At 35.9% G+C, this 17,749-nt stretch overlaps 1 protein-coding gene across 1 annotated transcript in view; it reads right to left on the minus strand.

The window, feature by feature from the left end:
- The window catches only part of RIT2 (Ras like without CAAX 2), a 177,170-nt gene that overhangs the window by 123,843 nt on the left and 35,578 nt on the right, over positions 1-17,749 (minus strand). Inside the window, exon 2 of the mRNA XM_023943915.2 lies at positions 3,369-3,425. Coding sequence (XP_023799683.1) covers positions 3,369-3,425 — 57 coding nt within the window. The remainder of the gene's footprint in view (positions 1-3,368; positions 3,426-17,749) is intronic.

Genomic DNA, 17,749 nt, shown 5'->3' on the forward strand with positions numbered 1-17,749 from the left:
CATGTGTTTGTTTCTGCAGAGAGCAGAACAGGCCAGGACATAAGATGTGTTCATTATACAAAAAAAAAAGAAATTCAGAACAATTCTTAGTATTGAAAATTTGATATTTTATGAAATAAAACATGAAACCAAATTACTAGCAATTTACTTTTAAGTCAAAACAAAAAACTACAGTAGATTCCTGGTTTCAGGGTTTTTATGTGTCCCTAATTGACTATACAAGATGGTTTTGTGGAGCTTTTGTGTTTTGTGACTGAATGTGATTTGGCTCTGTTTTCCAACAAGGTTATCTGCCAGATTATATCAGTGCTATGCTCATGTGTTTTGTGAACAATTTATTGTCCCCTATCTTTACCTAGATTACAAAATATTTCACAGGAATCTGCAGAAATGAAAAACAGATTAAATTATTATTCCACTTCCATTGTTATGCAATACTTCAAGTGGACAATGAAAAGTTCAAAATGACAAAGTTATCAACAATTCTCCCTTAAAACTGAAAGTGACAGAATTCTGGGATTTCAGGGACAATGATGCTGTTTACAAGCATTTACCCGTATTTCAGTACCCCCTGCTCATCTATTTGTTTAAGTAGAATTAATTAGAAAAAGCCCCATCAAGTGCAAGGTGGTGGAGCACCAATTCTGTCAGCACCACCTCTTTAAATATTGGCTAATTTTGCACAGTTAAGCATCATGGTCACTGCCACCATAATTTCATACCATGGAAAACAAAGAAAATATAATAAGTAGTGCAAGAACATCAGAAAAAAATATTAGGTAGGTATTTATTAGATTATTATGTACATGTCAAGCAAATGAGACAATCCACTTTATCTTAATGTTTAGCTGGAAAACTGTGGTCTTGATAGTTTGGTTAACACTGAAAATCGGTGGATTATCATTTAAACATACAATAGAATTTTTTTCTGGACAATATCACCCATTCCACGACCTCCACAGAAACCTCTGTTCCTGAAAAATGTGCAGAGAAATAAAACCACAGGTATGCAGAGCTAGCTATTTATAAAGAAGCACACAAAGAAAGTGATGCCAGTGTGCCCACAAAATGTCAGGACAGCCCACAGGTTCCATAAATAAGATAAAAATTGCTGAGGAATGGAAGTGGCCTGAAATGTATGGCAGAAGGGAAAGAATAAATTGATATCCAGAGAGACCAGGGATCTCAGAGAGAGAAGAAAAACTGTATTTAATTTTCTGCTTTGTCATTCAGCCAGTTTGAATGTAGTTTCATATGTGTCCTGTTTTCTAATTTCTGCATCATCTGCTGCTGGGTTACAGTGAGAAACAAAACTCTGATAACTTTCTTATCACACATTTGTGTCTGCCTCCCCATGACTTTTGAGGAATAACCTTTTCTCTGGTATCTCCTGACATCACCATAGTCTTGATCCTGGGAGAGCTCATTTTGGATCCCCTTATTCTTGTTAGGCTGATGATCTAAATAGTAAAAATATCCTTACCTGTGGATGTGTAACTAAATATGAGATTAATTTTGTGAGCTGAGACTAGTAGCATAAAAGTAGTAAAAACAATCTCAATGGTATAACATTTTTGGTGGGCTGTCATTTGAAAATTATGTGGTCTTTATTATAGGTGTGAAAGCAAGAGGTTTCTTCTGGGTTTTTTTTTTTTATTATTACTTTATTTTATGTTAAATTTTAAGGGGTCATACCACAAATTTAACCAAGAAGAAACATGCATACTTAGCCCAAGATTATTCTCTTCTGTTTAATACATGTTTTGGAGACCAGATAGTAACAAGACCTTTGCAGGATGTCCTCATCATATTTTGAGATACAGAAGTGCTGAAGAGAAAAAACTTGCAATTTCAGTTCTGTGTGGGTGAGATGGAATTCAATAATTCCTGCTCACTTTTACCCTCTCTCCTCTTTTTTTTGGTGTTGGTTTTCCTCAGTGGAAACACTTCCTCACTCAAGGAGACCTTCACCCTCATCAGGTCCTCTAGGCATTCCTGCAGTATGTACTTAGAATGCATCATAAGCTTCCCTTCTTTTTATGATTATCTATTATTCATATGGTGGTGGTGTCTAGAGACCAATAAATTAAGATTATGACAAGATACAATATAGGGATAAATACTGATGGCAGGTGGAAAGCTAATAATAAAGATGGATGTATGTACATAACTTAATGGTGTCGATAACTAATAATGTTCCTCTTTTCCAATTAGATTTAATGATTTAATTCTTTTTGTTTTCTGAGAACAGCATATGAATTTGCAGCAATTCCACAGTAGTTTTGCCTTTGTTATAGCTTTGTTAATAGCATCCTGTTGGTGTTTTGCAATCTTTTTTAACAGTTACAAAATTACCAGTGGCATGAAGAGTTTATACATTTTTTCTTTATTAAAATTACAGCCATTTACAAAGAGTTAAAACCCAGGAAGTGTGGAATACAATAGAAATAATAAATGAAAAAAAAACCGAACTGTCATTGTCTGCTCTGTATAGCAATACAGTAACTTTATAGAAGTTAAAGGTGAGTTTGAAATATTTGAAAATTTCAAAGAAAACAAAAAATTTTGGCTGAGAAGAATTGATTTTTTTTTTTCCCCCAAAGTAATCTTTGGAAATGTGACTGGTTTTAGTGCCTTCTACACTTATTAGACCAGATTCTGCCATCTTTTTCTTGTTATAATTAAATATTGCACAGGGATAGTGTGTATAAATTCAAGTTTTAATAAAAGTAATAAAGACACTCTTAAATTAAAAAACATGCAGTTCTGACAGTCACTCAGCATTTAAAGTTTATTTCAGATAAAAATGTCTATTTTAATAAAGTGTAAAGTAGATAGGTGAAAATTTCTGTGATTGCCAAAGTTTATAAAGTCAGTAAACCAAATGAAGTAAGCAGTGTGTAATCCCAGAGCACAACTGTGTTAAACTGAGCAGTCATTTGATGTTCCTAGAGAAGGTCAGCTAAGTCTTTAATACTGGGAAATAACACTAAAATAACAGAACTTAAAAAAAAAAAAAAAAAATAGACAACAGAGCCCCAGTCCAGATTGGAGTTTTCACATTCTTTAGTAATTCTGCTTCATATTCTAGTTATAAATGCAGGACAATAATTGTTACGTTGTATGAATGGAGCACCCTGTTTTTGAAAGAGATTTCTGTATAAAGAACATCCGTTCAGAGGAACATCAGAGGAAGTTTCCATGACTTTTATGACCATGACATAACTCAATTGCCATCACAAAATTAAGCTATAATCTAAAGTTTGCAAATCTTGCTTCTGCCTTTTAGAAGCAGCTTCTCATTGCCTCACAGTCTCACACAGGCAGAGAAACTGAAAGGGGTTAAGGGCAGAAAAACCTGTACTCACCTATGGTTGGGTCATGGTAGTCAGGGAACCGATGACTAATGAACTGCATGGTCATTGCTGCAGAGGAAAAAGAGAGAGGGAAGAAAACATAATTGTATTAAATATTAAATTACATTAAATAGAAACAGGCAGAAGAGCACATGGATAACTCACTCATGCAAGTACCAGCTCAGATTGTGAGCACAAAGTTTGTTTTATGTCTACTTCTGCAACAATGCATTGGGTCTACATTGATAACTCAGAGCCAATAAATGAAGAAAGATATTAATTAAAACTCTTTACTTGCCTTAATTTCTTAATGTTTAAAGTTCATTGTATCAGCTCTTGTATTAAAATCTTACATGTTTTTAATAATTGATAAATACTGTTAATCTGATATTGCATACAGATGAAAATTGCCATGACAAAAGCATAAAACATGATTTACAAGACTGATTCATAAAGGTTTTCACAGTGCTACAAAATGCCACTGACTGGAGTGCCTAATTTGATTTCTGGGATATTTAGGGATACCTAATTCATTAAACTTGATGCAATGAATGAAAGCTTCTCTTAACCACCTAGACATCCTTTCTTCTGAAGAGACTGTTTTATGACTGAATATTAACTGCTTTCAGAAATTTTAGAAAAGTTACATGAGACTTCAGGAAAACTGCATTATATCATTTGGAACAGGTGGAAAAAACTGGAAGTGAAATTCAAATATATGCAGAAATACATAAACTTTCATATCCTGTCCAACGTGACATCTGAAGTTCATTGGCCTTACAAAACCATGGAAGGAAACTTGGGTGTTCAGTGACTACAGTAACATCATCAGCAATTAGAAGAACATGGGAAGTTACATTTTCTTTGTTGTTTTTTTCCTCATAAGTTTGAATTTCAAATAATTTGAAAAATAAATGTATCTCCCAAATTATGACAGTTCTAAATAAAAGCCTTTCAAAAGTTAAATATGTGAATTCTAATTAAATGGAAGGCAGAAAAAGGTCAAACAGAATTTTTAAAATACTGCTTGATTTTTAAACCATTTTCTTTCCGTTTTTGGTTTTTTCTGGCATTAATATTCACCTACAGCAGCTATATAGATATTTGTTTAAAAAGTAGCCCACCTGAAACATAATTACATAACACATGAAATCCAACATGAGATTTTGTCTTGAACATCTCAGCTACTTTCAACAACATGCACAACAGAGGTTATGAGCAAGATGTGAGACGTTATAAAAACCTGCATATGAATACATCGACTTTTCAAACAGCATTATTTTAGTTTAATGCCTGTCCTTCTCATATTTTCAAAAAACAGAGGCTAGGGAGATAGTTTTATAAAACAATAAAGAGAAGAAGTATTAAACATTTATTAGCATGTTAATAAATTATTTCATCTTTAGTGTAGACAAATATAAATGCTAAGAAGCAGCATTATAAATTCATAGCTACCCAGAGAGGGTAACTGTGTAAGAAAAAAGCTCATTCAGTCCATATATATTATAGAGCAATAAATCTACATACAGTCACACTCATGTCAGCTGTACTACATGTTTTCAGATGCATTACTTTAAAGCATTATGCATGTTTGGGCAGTTTTATTTCCAGGACAGACAGCTATTTTTTTTTGTAATTGTGACAGATTTTTAGCCACCTCCGTCTGATTGCTGTTAGTGGTTTGTGAAGAAAAAATTAGTGCCTGATGTGATCTGCCTAGTTTGCTCTTACAAGATGAGGCAGCTAGCAGAGAAGCTGTTCATATGGTTTATGCCTACACATTTCCAGCTTTCTGAGGCCCTGTACCACAAATTAATTCAATTTCCTTCACTACCTGCTACTTTCTTTTGCCAAGCAATTTTTTTTTTTTTCTTCAAAAAAAATCCCGAACTATTCTGCATCTGATCTCATTCTGTTTCCTTTTGGAGCTATGCCTGCATCACAAAATCTGTAGTTATAATTGAAACCAAAAATTCTCAGAGGACAGGCAGAACTCATGGTAAATGTTTTTCCTCTCGCCTGAGACAGCCATGAGTCAATACATCATTTATATCTTCATCAAATCCACAGGATTCAGGAGGACTGAAATAATTTGAAAGCATCATGTAGTATTAAATATCAAGTTTTCTATTGTGGCATGCAAAATGGAAGTGTTCCAAAGGATTGTGAGCACGAGGACATGGTTTAGTTAAGGCCTTTGCAGTGCTGAGTTAATGGCTGGAATTTGATCATAGAGATCTTTTCCAATCTGAATGATTCTATGTTTCTATGATTGTATATAAAATGAATCTGGAGAGGTGCAGAATTTGAGAAAAGTGTCAAGAGAAGCACTCAAAGTAGTGAGGTGAGTACACCTCATATTCAGCTCCTTGGCAAAATGATGACTAAGATCTCCTTTCTTGATACATTTTGTCCTGCAGTTTCTTCCCTGACAGCCCATTGCCACAGGCTCCTCCTAATCACCAGGGGAAGGAACTTCTTTGGTCTCTTTAGTCTTTGTCGCCTCTCACATGGGGATTCAGTCTCCCAGGAACAGGATGCAGAAGGATTTGAGGTACACTGATCATTCTAATCACTGAATTACAATGCAAGATAAGGAAAGTGGTGTATAAGTAGTGGGAGTTGCAACCCATCCTTCTCTGTGTGCTCCTTAAGATAAGAATTTGTATTTTCTGCTATACCAAACTTCATAGTAATGCAGAAAGTATTTTCAGGGCAGGCATAGCCAGTCACTTCAGCTAAGGGAAAGGAATAAGTGATTTGTGGCTACAAAAAAACATACTCCTTATACCAGGAGGATGAAGGACAAAGAAATCTCCAAACATCTGATGTGCAACAGTTTTGTTGAGCTCTACCAGGTATTCTACAGACGTGGCTGCTGGATGTGTAGAAATTAGTTCTGAATGATGGTTGAAAGTTAGTGGAGTGCTTCCCAGAGGAAAAGGACCTTCAGTCACCACTGGCATGAAGCCACCTAGCTCAGCTGGAGCCTGGGGAATTAGACCTGCCTATAACCAACCCTATCTGGGCTCCCCAGCAGGACACCTGCCTCAGCTGGAATATGCTGGCTTCTTCACTGCTACTAACATCAGCTCCAAAGTCATTTTCCAGAGTGAATTAATTTTGAAAGCTAACACAAAAATGGTTTTGGTATTCCATGCTGTGTGTTGAAAATATTCTTCTTGGTCCCATGGTTTTCCTCATCCATTACCTTTTTTTTTTTCATATAAATTAACACTCACACGTAACAAATTCACCGTTGTTGAATACTTCTGTGGCATTTTCCCCTTTGGAAATCCACATAATGCTAGTTAATACCCCAAATTTTTACAGTTCTATAAATTAGGGACACTTGACTCTGATTTATGCCACACACAAAGCACAAAATGTGACTTTAAAGCAGGAAGTGAAAATAGAATAAATTGGTAAGACTGCTACTTGAATAAATAAATATACATGTTAAAACAATATCAGTTAAGAAATGGTTAAAAAAACCAAATCAAACGAAGCAAAACCCTTTTAATCCATAGCAGATATTGTGAAACATTTTGAATTGCAAGTTGTCTGAAAATTTTTAATGAATATTTTATGACACTGTGAAGATCATTTCATTTAAATAGGACATGTACATCACACAGCAGCTATGATAAGTAAAAGGATCATTGTTTCAGATGAATAGCATCCTCTTTATATCCATCTGTGGCTAAGCAAAGGCAGGTTGCCCCAGCTGAGCAAATGTAAGCCTGACATGCATGAGTAACTATGCAACTTTATAGTTCTCCTGTCTTTTATAACAAGAAAGGGGTTCAGATCCTTCAGATCAAATCCTTCAGATTTATTTTTTTTTCCAAACATGCTCATCCAATGTTCATTAATTAACTAAAAAGCTGTACATTATACCTATTCTGGCATAGAAATATATATATTTTCTTTGAATAATAAACTTAATCCTCTCTTCGACTTTCCATATAATTCCAAATCCCTCTTAAAATTATTTTATTAACCACTGAGTATAAAATGCCATGCTTAGAGAAAGGCTGAGGTCACATATTTATTCTGAAGCATCCTTTTGACCAGTGCAGAAATTCTAAATTTCATCCAAAGAAAGTAGTAATCTTTAAAATATGTATGTGTGAGTAGGCTCACAAGCCAATAGGAAAAAATGTTTTGTTACCCCTACAGCTGTTAAAGCAGATAGAATAGAATCCCACTCTGCTTCTAATTTGTTCTAAATTTTATTTTTACCAAAATCTTTGAAAACAGTCCTACACCTATTTTTCAAGTTTGGAGAGTTCTTTGCAAGCTTACACAATATTTATATATATATAATATTTATATTTATTTAATATGATAATAGTGTCCCTAAGGTGAATATCTCATCCCCAACTTCCCAACCCTTTTTATTCACTCAAGAGCTTCCACATATTCACGCTTTCCTCAGTGATGGTGTGATGGTATAATAAATCTGTTTCCAACAGAATCTTTACCCTCATCACAAAATCCTACACTTTAAACACTCTTACAAAATTACTCCAGTAGTTGCAGCTCAGAGACCAGTGGCTCCATAGGGTTCCTTCACATAATTTTGATTTATATCCACCCTTCTGGAGGGTCTTTAACTCGTGTTTTTTATAAAACCTCATTGAAGTTTCAATGAGACCAGTGTAGAAGATGGGCATTAAAAGAACAGACTATGGTAAAATCAGTGGATTTGTGGATTAGTTCATGAAGTTCATGAGAAAAGAAGAGAGCACATAGATATTATTAAAATAGAGAAGGTGGCAAAGAAAGTACAGAGTCTAAAAACAAAGAGTGCACCACGGGAGGAGACACTCTCACGGGAAAAGAAGACATAATAATGTTTTATTTAAAAATTTAACATTCAACCTTGCCTCTGTCTATATGTAACATAAAATAACTTCCTAAAACATGCTCAGTTGACCATACTTGATTTTATTATTTAATAGAGCATTTCCAGATAAATATATACAAATTATATTGTGTCAAAATTAGACTATTTCAATAAGTAGGCAAGCATTATATTGCTACTGTTTTATTCCTGAAATACTAAAGAGTTTGAACAGTTCTGATCTTTCTGGTGGTTTCATACCCATATGACCTTAAGAGTCATCTTCTAAAATGTATTGTCTTTCCAAAAGTTCATGTCTGAAGACTGGAATGTTTGCTTCTTTTTGTTATTTTGTTAGCTTGGAAAAATTACAAACATCGCTATAACAATGAATTTTTAGACTGGCATGTCAGATAAATCAGTTATTTCTCTGCTCATTGAATCTTGACCAGCTGACATCAACCATGTGAAGTTCTACAAAGGCAAATTCTGGATTCTGCCCCTGGGATGGGGCAGCCCTGTCTGTACTGACAGACTGCGGAATGAGGTGCTGGACAGCAGGGCCATGGAAAGGAACCTGGGGCTCCTGCTCAGTGGCAAGTTGAACTTGGGCCAGCAGTGCCCTGGCAGCCAGGAGGGACATCCCTGTCCTGGGGACAGCAGGCACAGCATGGCCAGCCGGGCAAGGGAAGGCATTGTCCCGCTCTGCTCTGGGCTGGGCCGGCCCCACCTCGAATACTGGGAGCAGTTTTGGGTGTCCCAATGTAAGAGAGATCTCAGACTATCAGACAGGGTCCCAAGGAGGCCAAGGATGGTGAAGGTCCGTGAGGGGAAGCCGTGAGAGGAGTGGCTGAGGGCACTGGGTCTGCTCAGCTGGAGGAGACTGAGGGGAGAGCTCAGTGCAGCCCCAGCTTCCTTGTGGGGGAAGAGCAGGGACAGCCCTGATCTCTGCTCTGGTGACAGGGACAGACCCCAGGGAATGGCCTGAAGCTGAGCCAGGGGAGCTTTAGGCTGGATATCAGGGAAAGGTTCTTCCCCCAGAGGGTGGCTGGGCACTGGGACAGGCTCCACAGGGAATGGGCACAGCACCAAACCTGATGGAGCTCCAGAAGTGTTTGGATAATGCGCTCAGGGACAGGGTGGGATTGTTGGAGAAGGTCTTGTGCAGGACCAGGAGCTGAATTCAAAGGCCCTTGTGAGTTTCTTCCAACTCAGAACACTTTTGCATCCTTCTATTCATGTTATTCTGTGAATAGTAGGAGGTTAAGACAGGGTTGGGGTTTCTTTTCAAAAATTGAATAAGCTGTATGAACTGCATTAACACTCAGTGGTTGGAGATGCCAATAATTATGAAGTACATTAGTAGGAGAAAAAAAAATATATTCTCTAAATGCAATCTGAGAAAGATTTCATCTGTGTTCAGTTTCTGCAAGTTTAATTACTCAGGGTCAGAAAGAATGAGAAAAGGAAAATGTACTAAAATGAAAGAAAGATTTTGCTATGAAACAAATAAGAAATGTTAGCTATGAACTAATTTAGGCTATGGGCTAGAAAATATTTTTAGACATCATATGAGGGATCTTCTGGAACAAGATTTAAATATGGAAAGTGGAAAAAACCTCTTTGATTTAAAGAGAGTTTTAAGTGAAAAGATTGAATCAGTGAAATTCTTTTGGAGATTTTTTTTCCTCTCTATTCTCAGTTTTCCTAAGGACTTAGGAAGTGGAGTATGTAAGATACGTCTTTTGCCTTTATTTGTATTTATTTTATTTTCACATGCTGAATGTAGATTACAGTAGGTTTTAGAAGAAATAACTGATAGGTTTAGTCACCTGAACAAAGGGATTGGTGGCATCTGAGGAGCATTTATTTGGGTCAAAAACATGTATGAGAAGAAGAGTGATGTATAATGCAGGGTACTTTTTACTGTAATTCATGAAATTTATAGATTAAGGGCAGGTACCTAGAGATACAGGGCAAATTGTCTAGAAAGGAGGTATTTTTGCACATTGATTATAGTTATTTGTATGATTGCCCCATGACATGGTAAATTGCAAAGTTTATAGCTAGATTTAAAACTGGTTTTTTTAAACTCGCTGCAGTAAACTCAAGGATCTCAGCCCACAGAAATGCACTCTTATCTTCATACTGCCAGAGGGTGGGAGGATTTCTAAGCAGAAGTTTTAATGTCTTCTGCTTTGTTCTTCCCCAAACACCATTCAGACATGGTGCACTGACAGGAGATCAGCCTAAAGACACCTCAGTTGGGCCCAATAGAGACATTTTTAGACTGTCATAACCTATAAGGAATTGGCTAAAAGCTTTACTGCTTGTTTCAGGAATGAATGTTTTAATTATTAATTTTTTAGTTGTTACAATGTATTATTTACTGACATAAACTGACATAACTCAATAAATTAATACATATTCTGGTGTACTAGTAAAATACAGGAGCTTTCTGTAACACAATATGCATAGGCTGGGATGCTGGTACAGCATTGTTTTTTACATATCTTTTTTTTTTTTTTTTCTGCTAAACTGCTGGTGGGTGTTTTGTTCACCTATAGAAGCTGAAATCCACTGAATAGAATATCAGGCATCAGAGGGGAATAGTCTTAAAATCAAAAGTTTTTTTTTAAATTGAATGCATATTATCAGAATAAAAATTAAACACACAAAACCCCATGCAAATTTTAAACAGAAAATTAAGTTACTAAGGCAGCTGGAGCAGAAACAGGGAACTTGTCCTTATCCACTGAAGCCTTACCACTGTAAAACAAGAGCAGGCTGTAATCAAAGTACTTTGAGGTGGAGTTAGTGGTAAAAAAGAAAGGCAGATTCTTTCTTTGGAAAATATTCAGTTTCATAATTACTCCTCTTGCATCAGAATGAAACAAAGGACTCAGTGAAGAAACCTGTATGTTATAACAACATCTTCCCTAAGAGTAAAAATAAAAAATTAGGAAGAAAGTGAGTGGAAAGAAAAGGCAGAAAAGCATCTTTTGTTTTGGATTTATTCACCTTGAATAATTTATTAAAAAAATATAATTTATAAATAGTGATATTTCAATAAAAGTCACTAATGAGAGAGCAGTTGTCACCCTGGTCTTTCCTATAATTATTAGATGTAGAGATATGAGTTCTCTTTATGTCCCTTTAAGGTGTCATTAGTGGAAAAAAGACAAACACTAGGCTGTGGTTACAGTTTTCCAGCATGGACTGAAGGATGAACAAAGAAATTATGCAAAAAATTCATCCTAGACATGATAAACTTGTAGGAAAACACCATTTAGAGAAAGTTCTGCCATGGCAGAAAAGTTACATGTCTCCTGAATCGTCACAGTCTAGTGAAAAATGGCTATACTGAAGACTTCTAACTATCATTAATATCTACATCCAGATTCAGTTCCAGGTCAGAAGGCAGAACACACTGCATTGTAAAATCTCTGTTGAAAATTCCATTTAGTGGTTAAGGAGACGAGGAAGTAGATGAGAGTTGCATTTATTGCCCTCATAAGAGACATCATCATAATGTGGTACAAATTAATGATAATGATAAGGTAGATTGCTACCACTTACAAACCATTTCCTCCATAGTGTATCCCTGATCCCTTCCCAAAAATTATCCCACAAAAATACAGAATATTCCCTACCCTGCTAAGCTTATGTGACTTGACAAGATGCCTTAATAAACAGAAATTACTGCTAGTAAATGCTACCATTAGTGCATTTTCCCACTCTGTTTCTTCCATCAAGTTAAAATCAGAGAGTAAACCTAACTTAATGTCTCTTCTACTGTTCTTCAGTTAGCAAATCCAATGGCAACTTAAGCCTTCCATTAGTGAGCAATCCAAAACATAATGACATAAATAGGTTTTAAAGCAGGCTCCTGGATAATATGATTTTTAAAACAGAATACATTAAATAAAGCTAGAAAGATTCAATTTTCACATATTATTTCAGAGAATAATAGAGCTGATCTTGAACCATTTCACATAGACACATTTCAATTGAAGTCAATGGATAAATCTCGTTCTTACAAAGGGAATACAGCAAACAAGAGAAATATAGGGTTGTTCTTGATACAAGTGGGCTCTGGCTTGCTGCTACCAGCCTCAAGTATCATTACTTCACTGAGAAAAACTCTTTCAAAAAAGGATAAAGTCATTTCATTCAATGGGAAAGAAAAAAAAAAACCTCTCAGCAGCCACATTTATTTCTCTCCCATTCTTTTTTTAACTGTTGACATGTTTCCCTGTAATGATAACTTGAGATGCTCAGGCTTGATTTGCTGCTGTTTCAGGTAGTGGCAAATTGAGGTTGTTTTCAGGTTTCCTAACATAAACTAGTGGTTAGCTCCTGTGGTACCTTCCATGTGAAATTACACCCCATACATCAAGCAGTGAGGAATTGGCAGTGACAGCAGCTGTATTTTCTTGTGAGTGGGAGAGAGTAGCTGCTGTTCTGTAATGTGGTACCAACGTTTCTGTACATCAAACCTATGGTCTGGAAAATTGATGACACATCAAAGAGGAAGACACAACTCTTCCATTTAAATCCTCACAGAAATCTTATTCAGGGTAAAAACAGAGATGAGGTTTTTATTCATTCGTTCCTTTCCAGTGCCGGCTCTGCTCAATGTATCAGTTATAGTGAACTGAGGATAACATCCAGATTCACAGATACTCTTGGCAACTTGACTAAATGGGCTTTGGGTGCTTATCTGCGCATGGTGATCTGAATTGTAACATTTTGTGCCTCTCTCAAACATTCAGATGTCTTTTTGAAAGTTTATGGAGCAACAGAATCATTTAGGTTGGAAAGGAACTCCAAGTCCAACCATCCACCCAGCACCACTCTTGTCCCCAAGTGCCACATCCACAGGGCTTCTAAATCCCTCCAGGGATGAGGACTTCGACAGTGCCCTGGGAAGCTTGTGCAAATGCCTTAAAAACCTTTTAATAAAGAATTTTTTTCTTAATATTCAATCTAAGCCTTTTCTGGCACAACTTCAGCCATTTCTTCTTGTGCTGCCTCTGGTTACCTGGGAGAAAATACTTGACCTCCACTTGGTTCCATCCTCTTCTCAAGACAGTGTACAGAGTGATGAGTGCTGTTTATGATTAAAGTTATGATCTTGTTTCCTGCTGCTGATATAACTTCCATGGAAATTAAAATGCTTCACTGTGAGACACTTGGCTTAGATGAATTTCAAGACAGGAAACTTTACCAAATAAAGGCAAATTTACTGGCTTGGATTGATGGCATCAACATTTTTGAAAGTATGAAACTGATTTACTAAGACTACTGTTATATATTTTATAATAAATTACATATATTTTCTCTTCTACTATAAATTAACATGATTTATGTATAATTATTTATAATTTTCTTTTTTTTTCCATTTCTGTTTATTAAGGTATCTTAATATGCTGGCTTTCCTTTTCAGTGAAAATGTGAACAAAATCTAAAATATTGTATGTTTCTCAGAAATTCTCTCATCCATTCTTTCAATAACTGACACATTTTTTTCTATTAATAGCCATGGTGATGAAATCATATTTGAAGGAAGTAGACTAACAAAGAAGGAAGTATTTCTGAATATACATCTTAAGTCAGAAAACTGATTCAAGAATATTGTTAAAATCCAAAAAAATATTTCAATTCCTCAAAAATATTTCATTATTCCCAGAATGTTGTCCTCTGAAATTTGTTTCCTACGCATATATTTCAATTTACATTTCTCTTGGTGGAGTTATTTATCTCAGTGGAGCTAAATATCACATCATTTGCATTGTATGAATGGCAAAGTGTCCCTCACTGTTGAGGTGACTTTGCACTCTGCATATTTTCCTTGTCATATCTCAGATGTTTTCTCTCTCAGCCAAACCTGCCACATTAACTCTTTCACCAACATGAGTTCTTAGTATCTTTGCTAATGTACTGAAAGCATTTCTGTAAGATTAGGGAAGGGCAAGTCTCCTCAGTTTATTCCCCCTGCATCCACACATGAACACGCCCAAATCTAAAGCCTGGTAATTATGAACTGTTCCCAAACAACACAAATCAAACCACTGAGAAAGCCTGGAAGTGAGGAAAATGAGATCTTCTGGATGGAGAAAAGCTCTGTTTTGTAACTTAGAATATCGTTATGCAGGGAAAATGAAAATCACAAAGGTAACAATATTCATAGAATCAAGGCAATTAAGACAAATTTGGTCTTAAAGAGTTTCAAAGACCAACCCCCTGCCATGGGGAAGGACACCTGCCACTAGATCAGGTATCTCAAAATCCCATCCAAGCTGGCCCTGAAATTTTAGACATGCTGTAATAGGCATCCTACAGTTCTTAATGGTAGCTTTAATATTTTAAGGACAAGGAAAGGAATATAGTATCTTAAGATCTATGTACTTCAGAGTCTGGAATTAATTGGGAAGAAGAGAGTTTCTAGAGCCTGAAAACAACAGGTAATTTGGAGACAAACCAATGGAAAATAATGAGCTGTCTCAGAGGACAATACCAGCCCTTATGGTTTCTGCTACTTTCACTTTACAAGGTAATGAACAATTCCCAAAGAAGTTTTATGTGATTGTGTGAATATGGGGAGAGGTGATTTGGGCTTTTGACTCTGCTATGAGCTCTCCTTTGATTATCACCAGTATCTTTTCTGCCTCAGTTTCCAAACCTGCATGAAAACCAAGGCAACACCAATATGGACAGGAAGCTCTGAGATTTACAAGCTTGCCACATAAAATTTGGCTGTGAATGGATTCCTTAACTGTTCATCTAAAATCAAGTTAGTAAAGCCATGAAATTTTTAAGAATAGACTTAACCAGTCCCTTCAACATGAAATTAAGTGGGTGAAAATAGGCAGGAGGCATGGGATCAAAAGTTTTGCATGAGACATTCAAGTTAGAGATAGAGATTAAAAGACTACGAAGTACAAGGATGAAGAAGTGAAATGTGGCCTCTCATCCTCTTCCTGCTCTCTCAGTACAAACTTGACTGGAAGTTGACATCTGCCAAAAGAACATTCGTACTGCTTGACACATGTACACGCTACATTATGGTGATATATTGACAGCAGACCCAGCTGCAAGACATGTTTGGGGGTGAAAGGTAGCACTTCAGGCACTAAAAGAGGTGATTTATTACAGCATTAGTGTGCCACTGAAAAGGTCAGAAAGCTACAAAACACATACAAAAGTTCTAAAGGGCTGATTGTAATTTCATGGGGAAAAACCTACATTATTCTATTCAGTCTTGTATCCTCAGTGTGAATAAGAAATGTTAAAGCTATCAATACCAGCAACATGGAAAGACTTGACAATGTTGGTTTTTTTTTTTGTTTTTTTTTTTTCCTATAGCAGGAAGGAGATGACTCATGACCCAGGAACATTTAGGCCCTGGAATAGGCTGAGTTTCAGTCTTTCATTCTTCTGGGGTAAACTCACTTTTGTGTATTTTGTAATGCTCTCCCTGCCCTTGGTGTCATTTATTCTGGTGTGAAGCAGCTGTCTCAGGGGTTTACAGTGCTATGTATCACCTTCACTTGATGGCTGAAAGAAGCCCTATTTGGTGACCTTAGACCTTTCCATGAAAAGCCAGCAGCAGATAAAAAAACCCAGCCAAAAACTGACTGACCAAACCAAACTGAAACAACCATCCAAATCTTCCCACTCTCCCCAAACAAGCACAATGTACTTATACAAGTCTTGAAATTTACATTAGAGGCAAAATTCTTCTCAGGATTTCTGAAACTTAATGTGGAACACACTATATTGGGATGAGATAGACAAATAAAAATGTTTTTGAACTTTGAGAAAAAAATCCTTGGAATCAAAATTAACTTCTTATTCATAAAAGGCCATAAAATACAGATATATGTAGACATTTCTTGATTTTCCTAATTACTGTGGAAACTTGTTCTATAATCAGATCTTAACAAAAATAATTTTGCCCCAGGGTCAGGAGATTTACTTCATCTTCTCCATCATAGGACTAGGATTTATGTTTTCCCAGTCTCTACAGTAATTATAACACTGAAATTTTGCATTGGTGGTGCAGAGGCATCATAACTCAGCTCCCTAAAAATCATGATTTGGCAGCTGAAAACCATAGAGAAACCTTTTAAGACCCTGATAAGCTTATGACTACCTTAAACAGAAAGAACCCATGTATCTTTAGGTTATAACAAATGGAAATGTTTCCTTAAGTATATAAAAAAAAGAACTGATGAGGACTTTTAGGGGCTCAGTGAGTAAGATGATATTGAAGTACTCTGCATACTAATAGTGTGATGACATTGTGCTATGCTGATTCAGAAATGACTCAGCTCAGTTACCAGAAAAGGGGAGAATCAGGTCTTTTTCAAAGGTACAGTGATACAGAATGACTCATCCATCATCATTGTTTTAGTCAGCAAAATCTTTGGCTGAATGGCAAGTATTTATAACTGGAAAATAAAGTCACTCAATCAAAAGGAAGTAAGCAAAAAAAGAACTGGATATTAAGCCTGGTTTCTAACATCCAACTATGAGGTCATTGCATTCCACAACATGAACACCATTTTAGTGCCAGTATCTGCCCAAATCCAACCCATTGAACAGTGTACTTTTTGCATTTCTCTCTGTTTCTGAAACATATTCTGCAGCACCCATCTAAGCACACAGTGAATAATCTCTGTCTAGTTTCTTGTGAGAATATGTTTTTTCTTCTGCAGTGTGTCTTTCACTACAGCTTTTACTTGAGTTTTACATGGCATGCATGATAGGGTGTTTAACCTCTTCCTTTGAGATATCCTTACATAAAAGCTTTGAAGGACATAAACCAAGATACAAAGACATTTCTGGGAGCTTCTCCATTGATATTAACTGGCATTACATGTATGTTTTTATTTGTGCAATGCTCCTTCCACATTCAACAGGAGTATTTAAATATCTTCCAAAAGAAACCAAAATGAGTAAAACTGTGACTCTGAGTTAAGTGGCAAACCTTTCTATTGAGGTGGAAATATACATATAACTACATATAACTGTGGTTATTTGCCTTTATGTTTTGTGAATGAATATGCTTATTACCTATAAATTTCCTTTGGTGCTTGTCTCAAACTTCATGTCTCAAAATTTTGATGTTTTTATAAAGGGGGAAAGAAAGACAAAAATATTAAACACAATTTCTCTTTGAATTATTTATAGGAAACAAACAAAAAAAACCCCTACTGATTATTTTTTAAATTGAAAAATATATTTTCTTGCAAAGAAAGAAATTTTTATAAACACTCAGATCTAGAACTCATCGAAATCCTTTATCCAAGATTTAAAAAAAAGAGCTACATTATACAGGATCTTCAAATATGTGCAGAGGTGAAATCCAAGGAAATATAGAATATGTGGGCCATGTTCAAATTATTTGCTGCCAATTGTAAATTGACTGTTTTAATTTGATGACCAAACCAGAGCAAGAGCTGTCAGTGGTATTCAGGAGGCCTTTATTCTCAGCTAGGTTTTTTCATAACCTAGGTGGGGAAAGAGAGAGAGAGAG

Source organism: Cyanistes caeruleus, chromosome Z, assembly GCF_971803275.1.
Source record: "Cyanistes caeruleus chromosome Z, bCyaCae1.hap1.1, whole genome shotgun sequence".
Lineage (NCBI taxonomy): Eukaryota > Metazoa > Chordata > Aves > Passeriformes > Paridae > Cyanistes > Cyanistes caeruleus.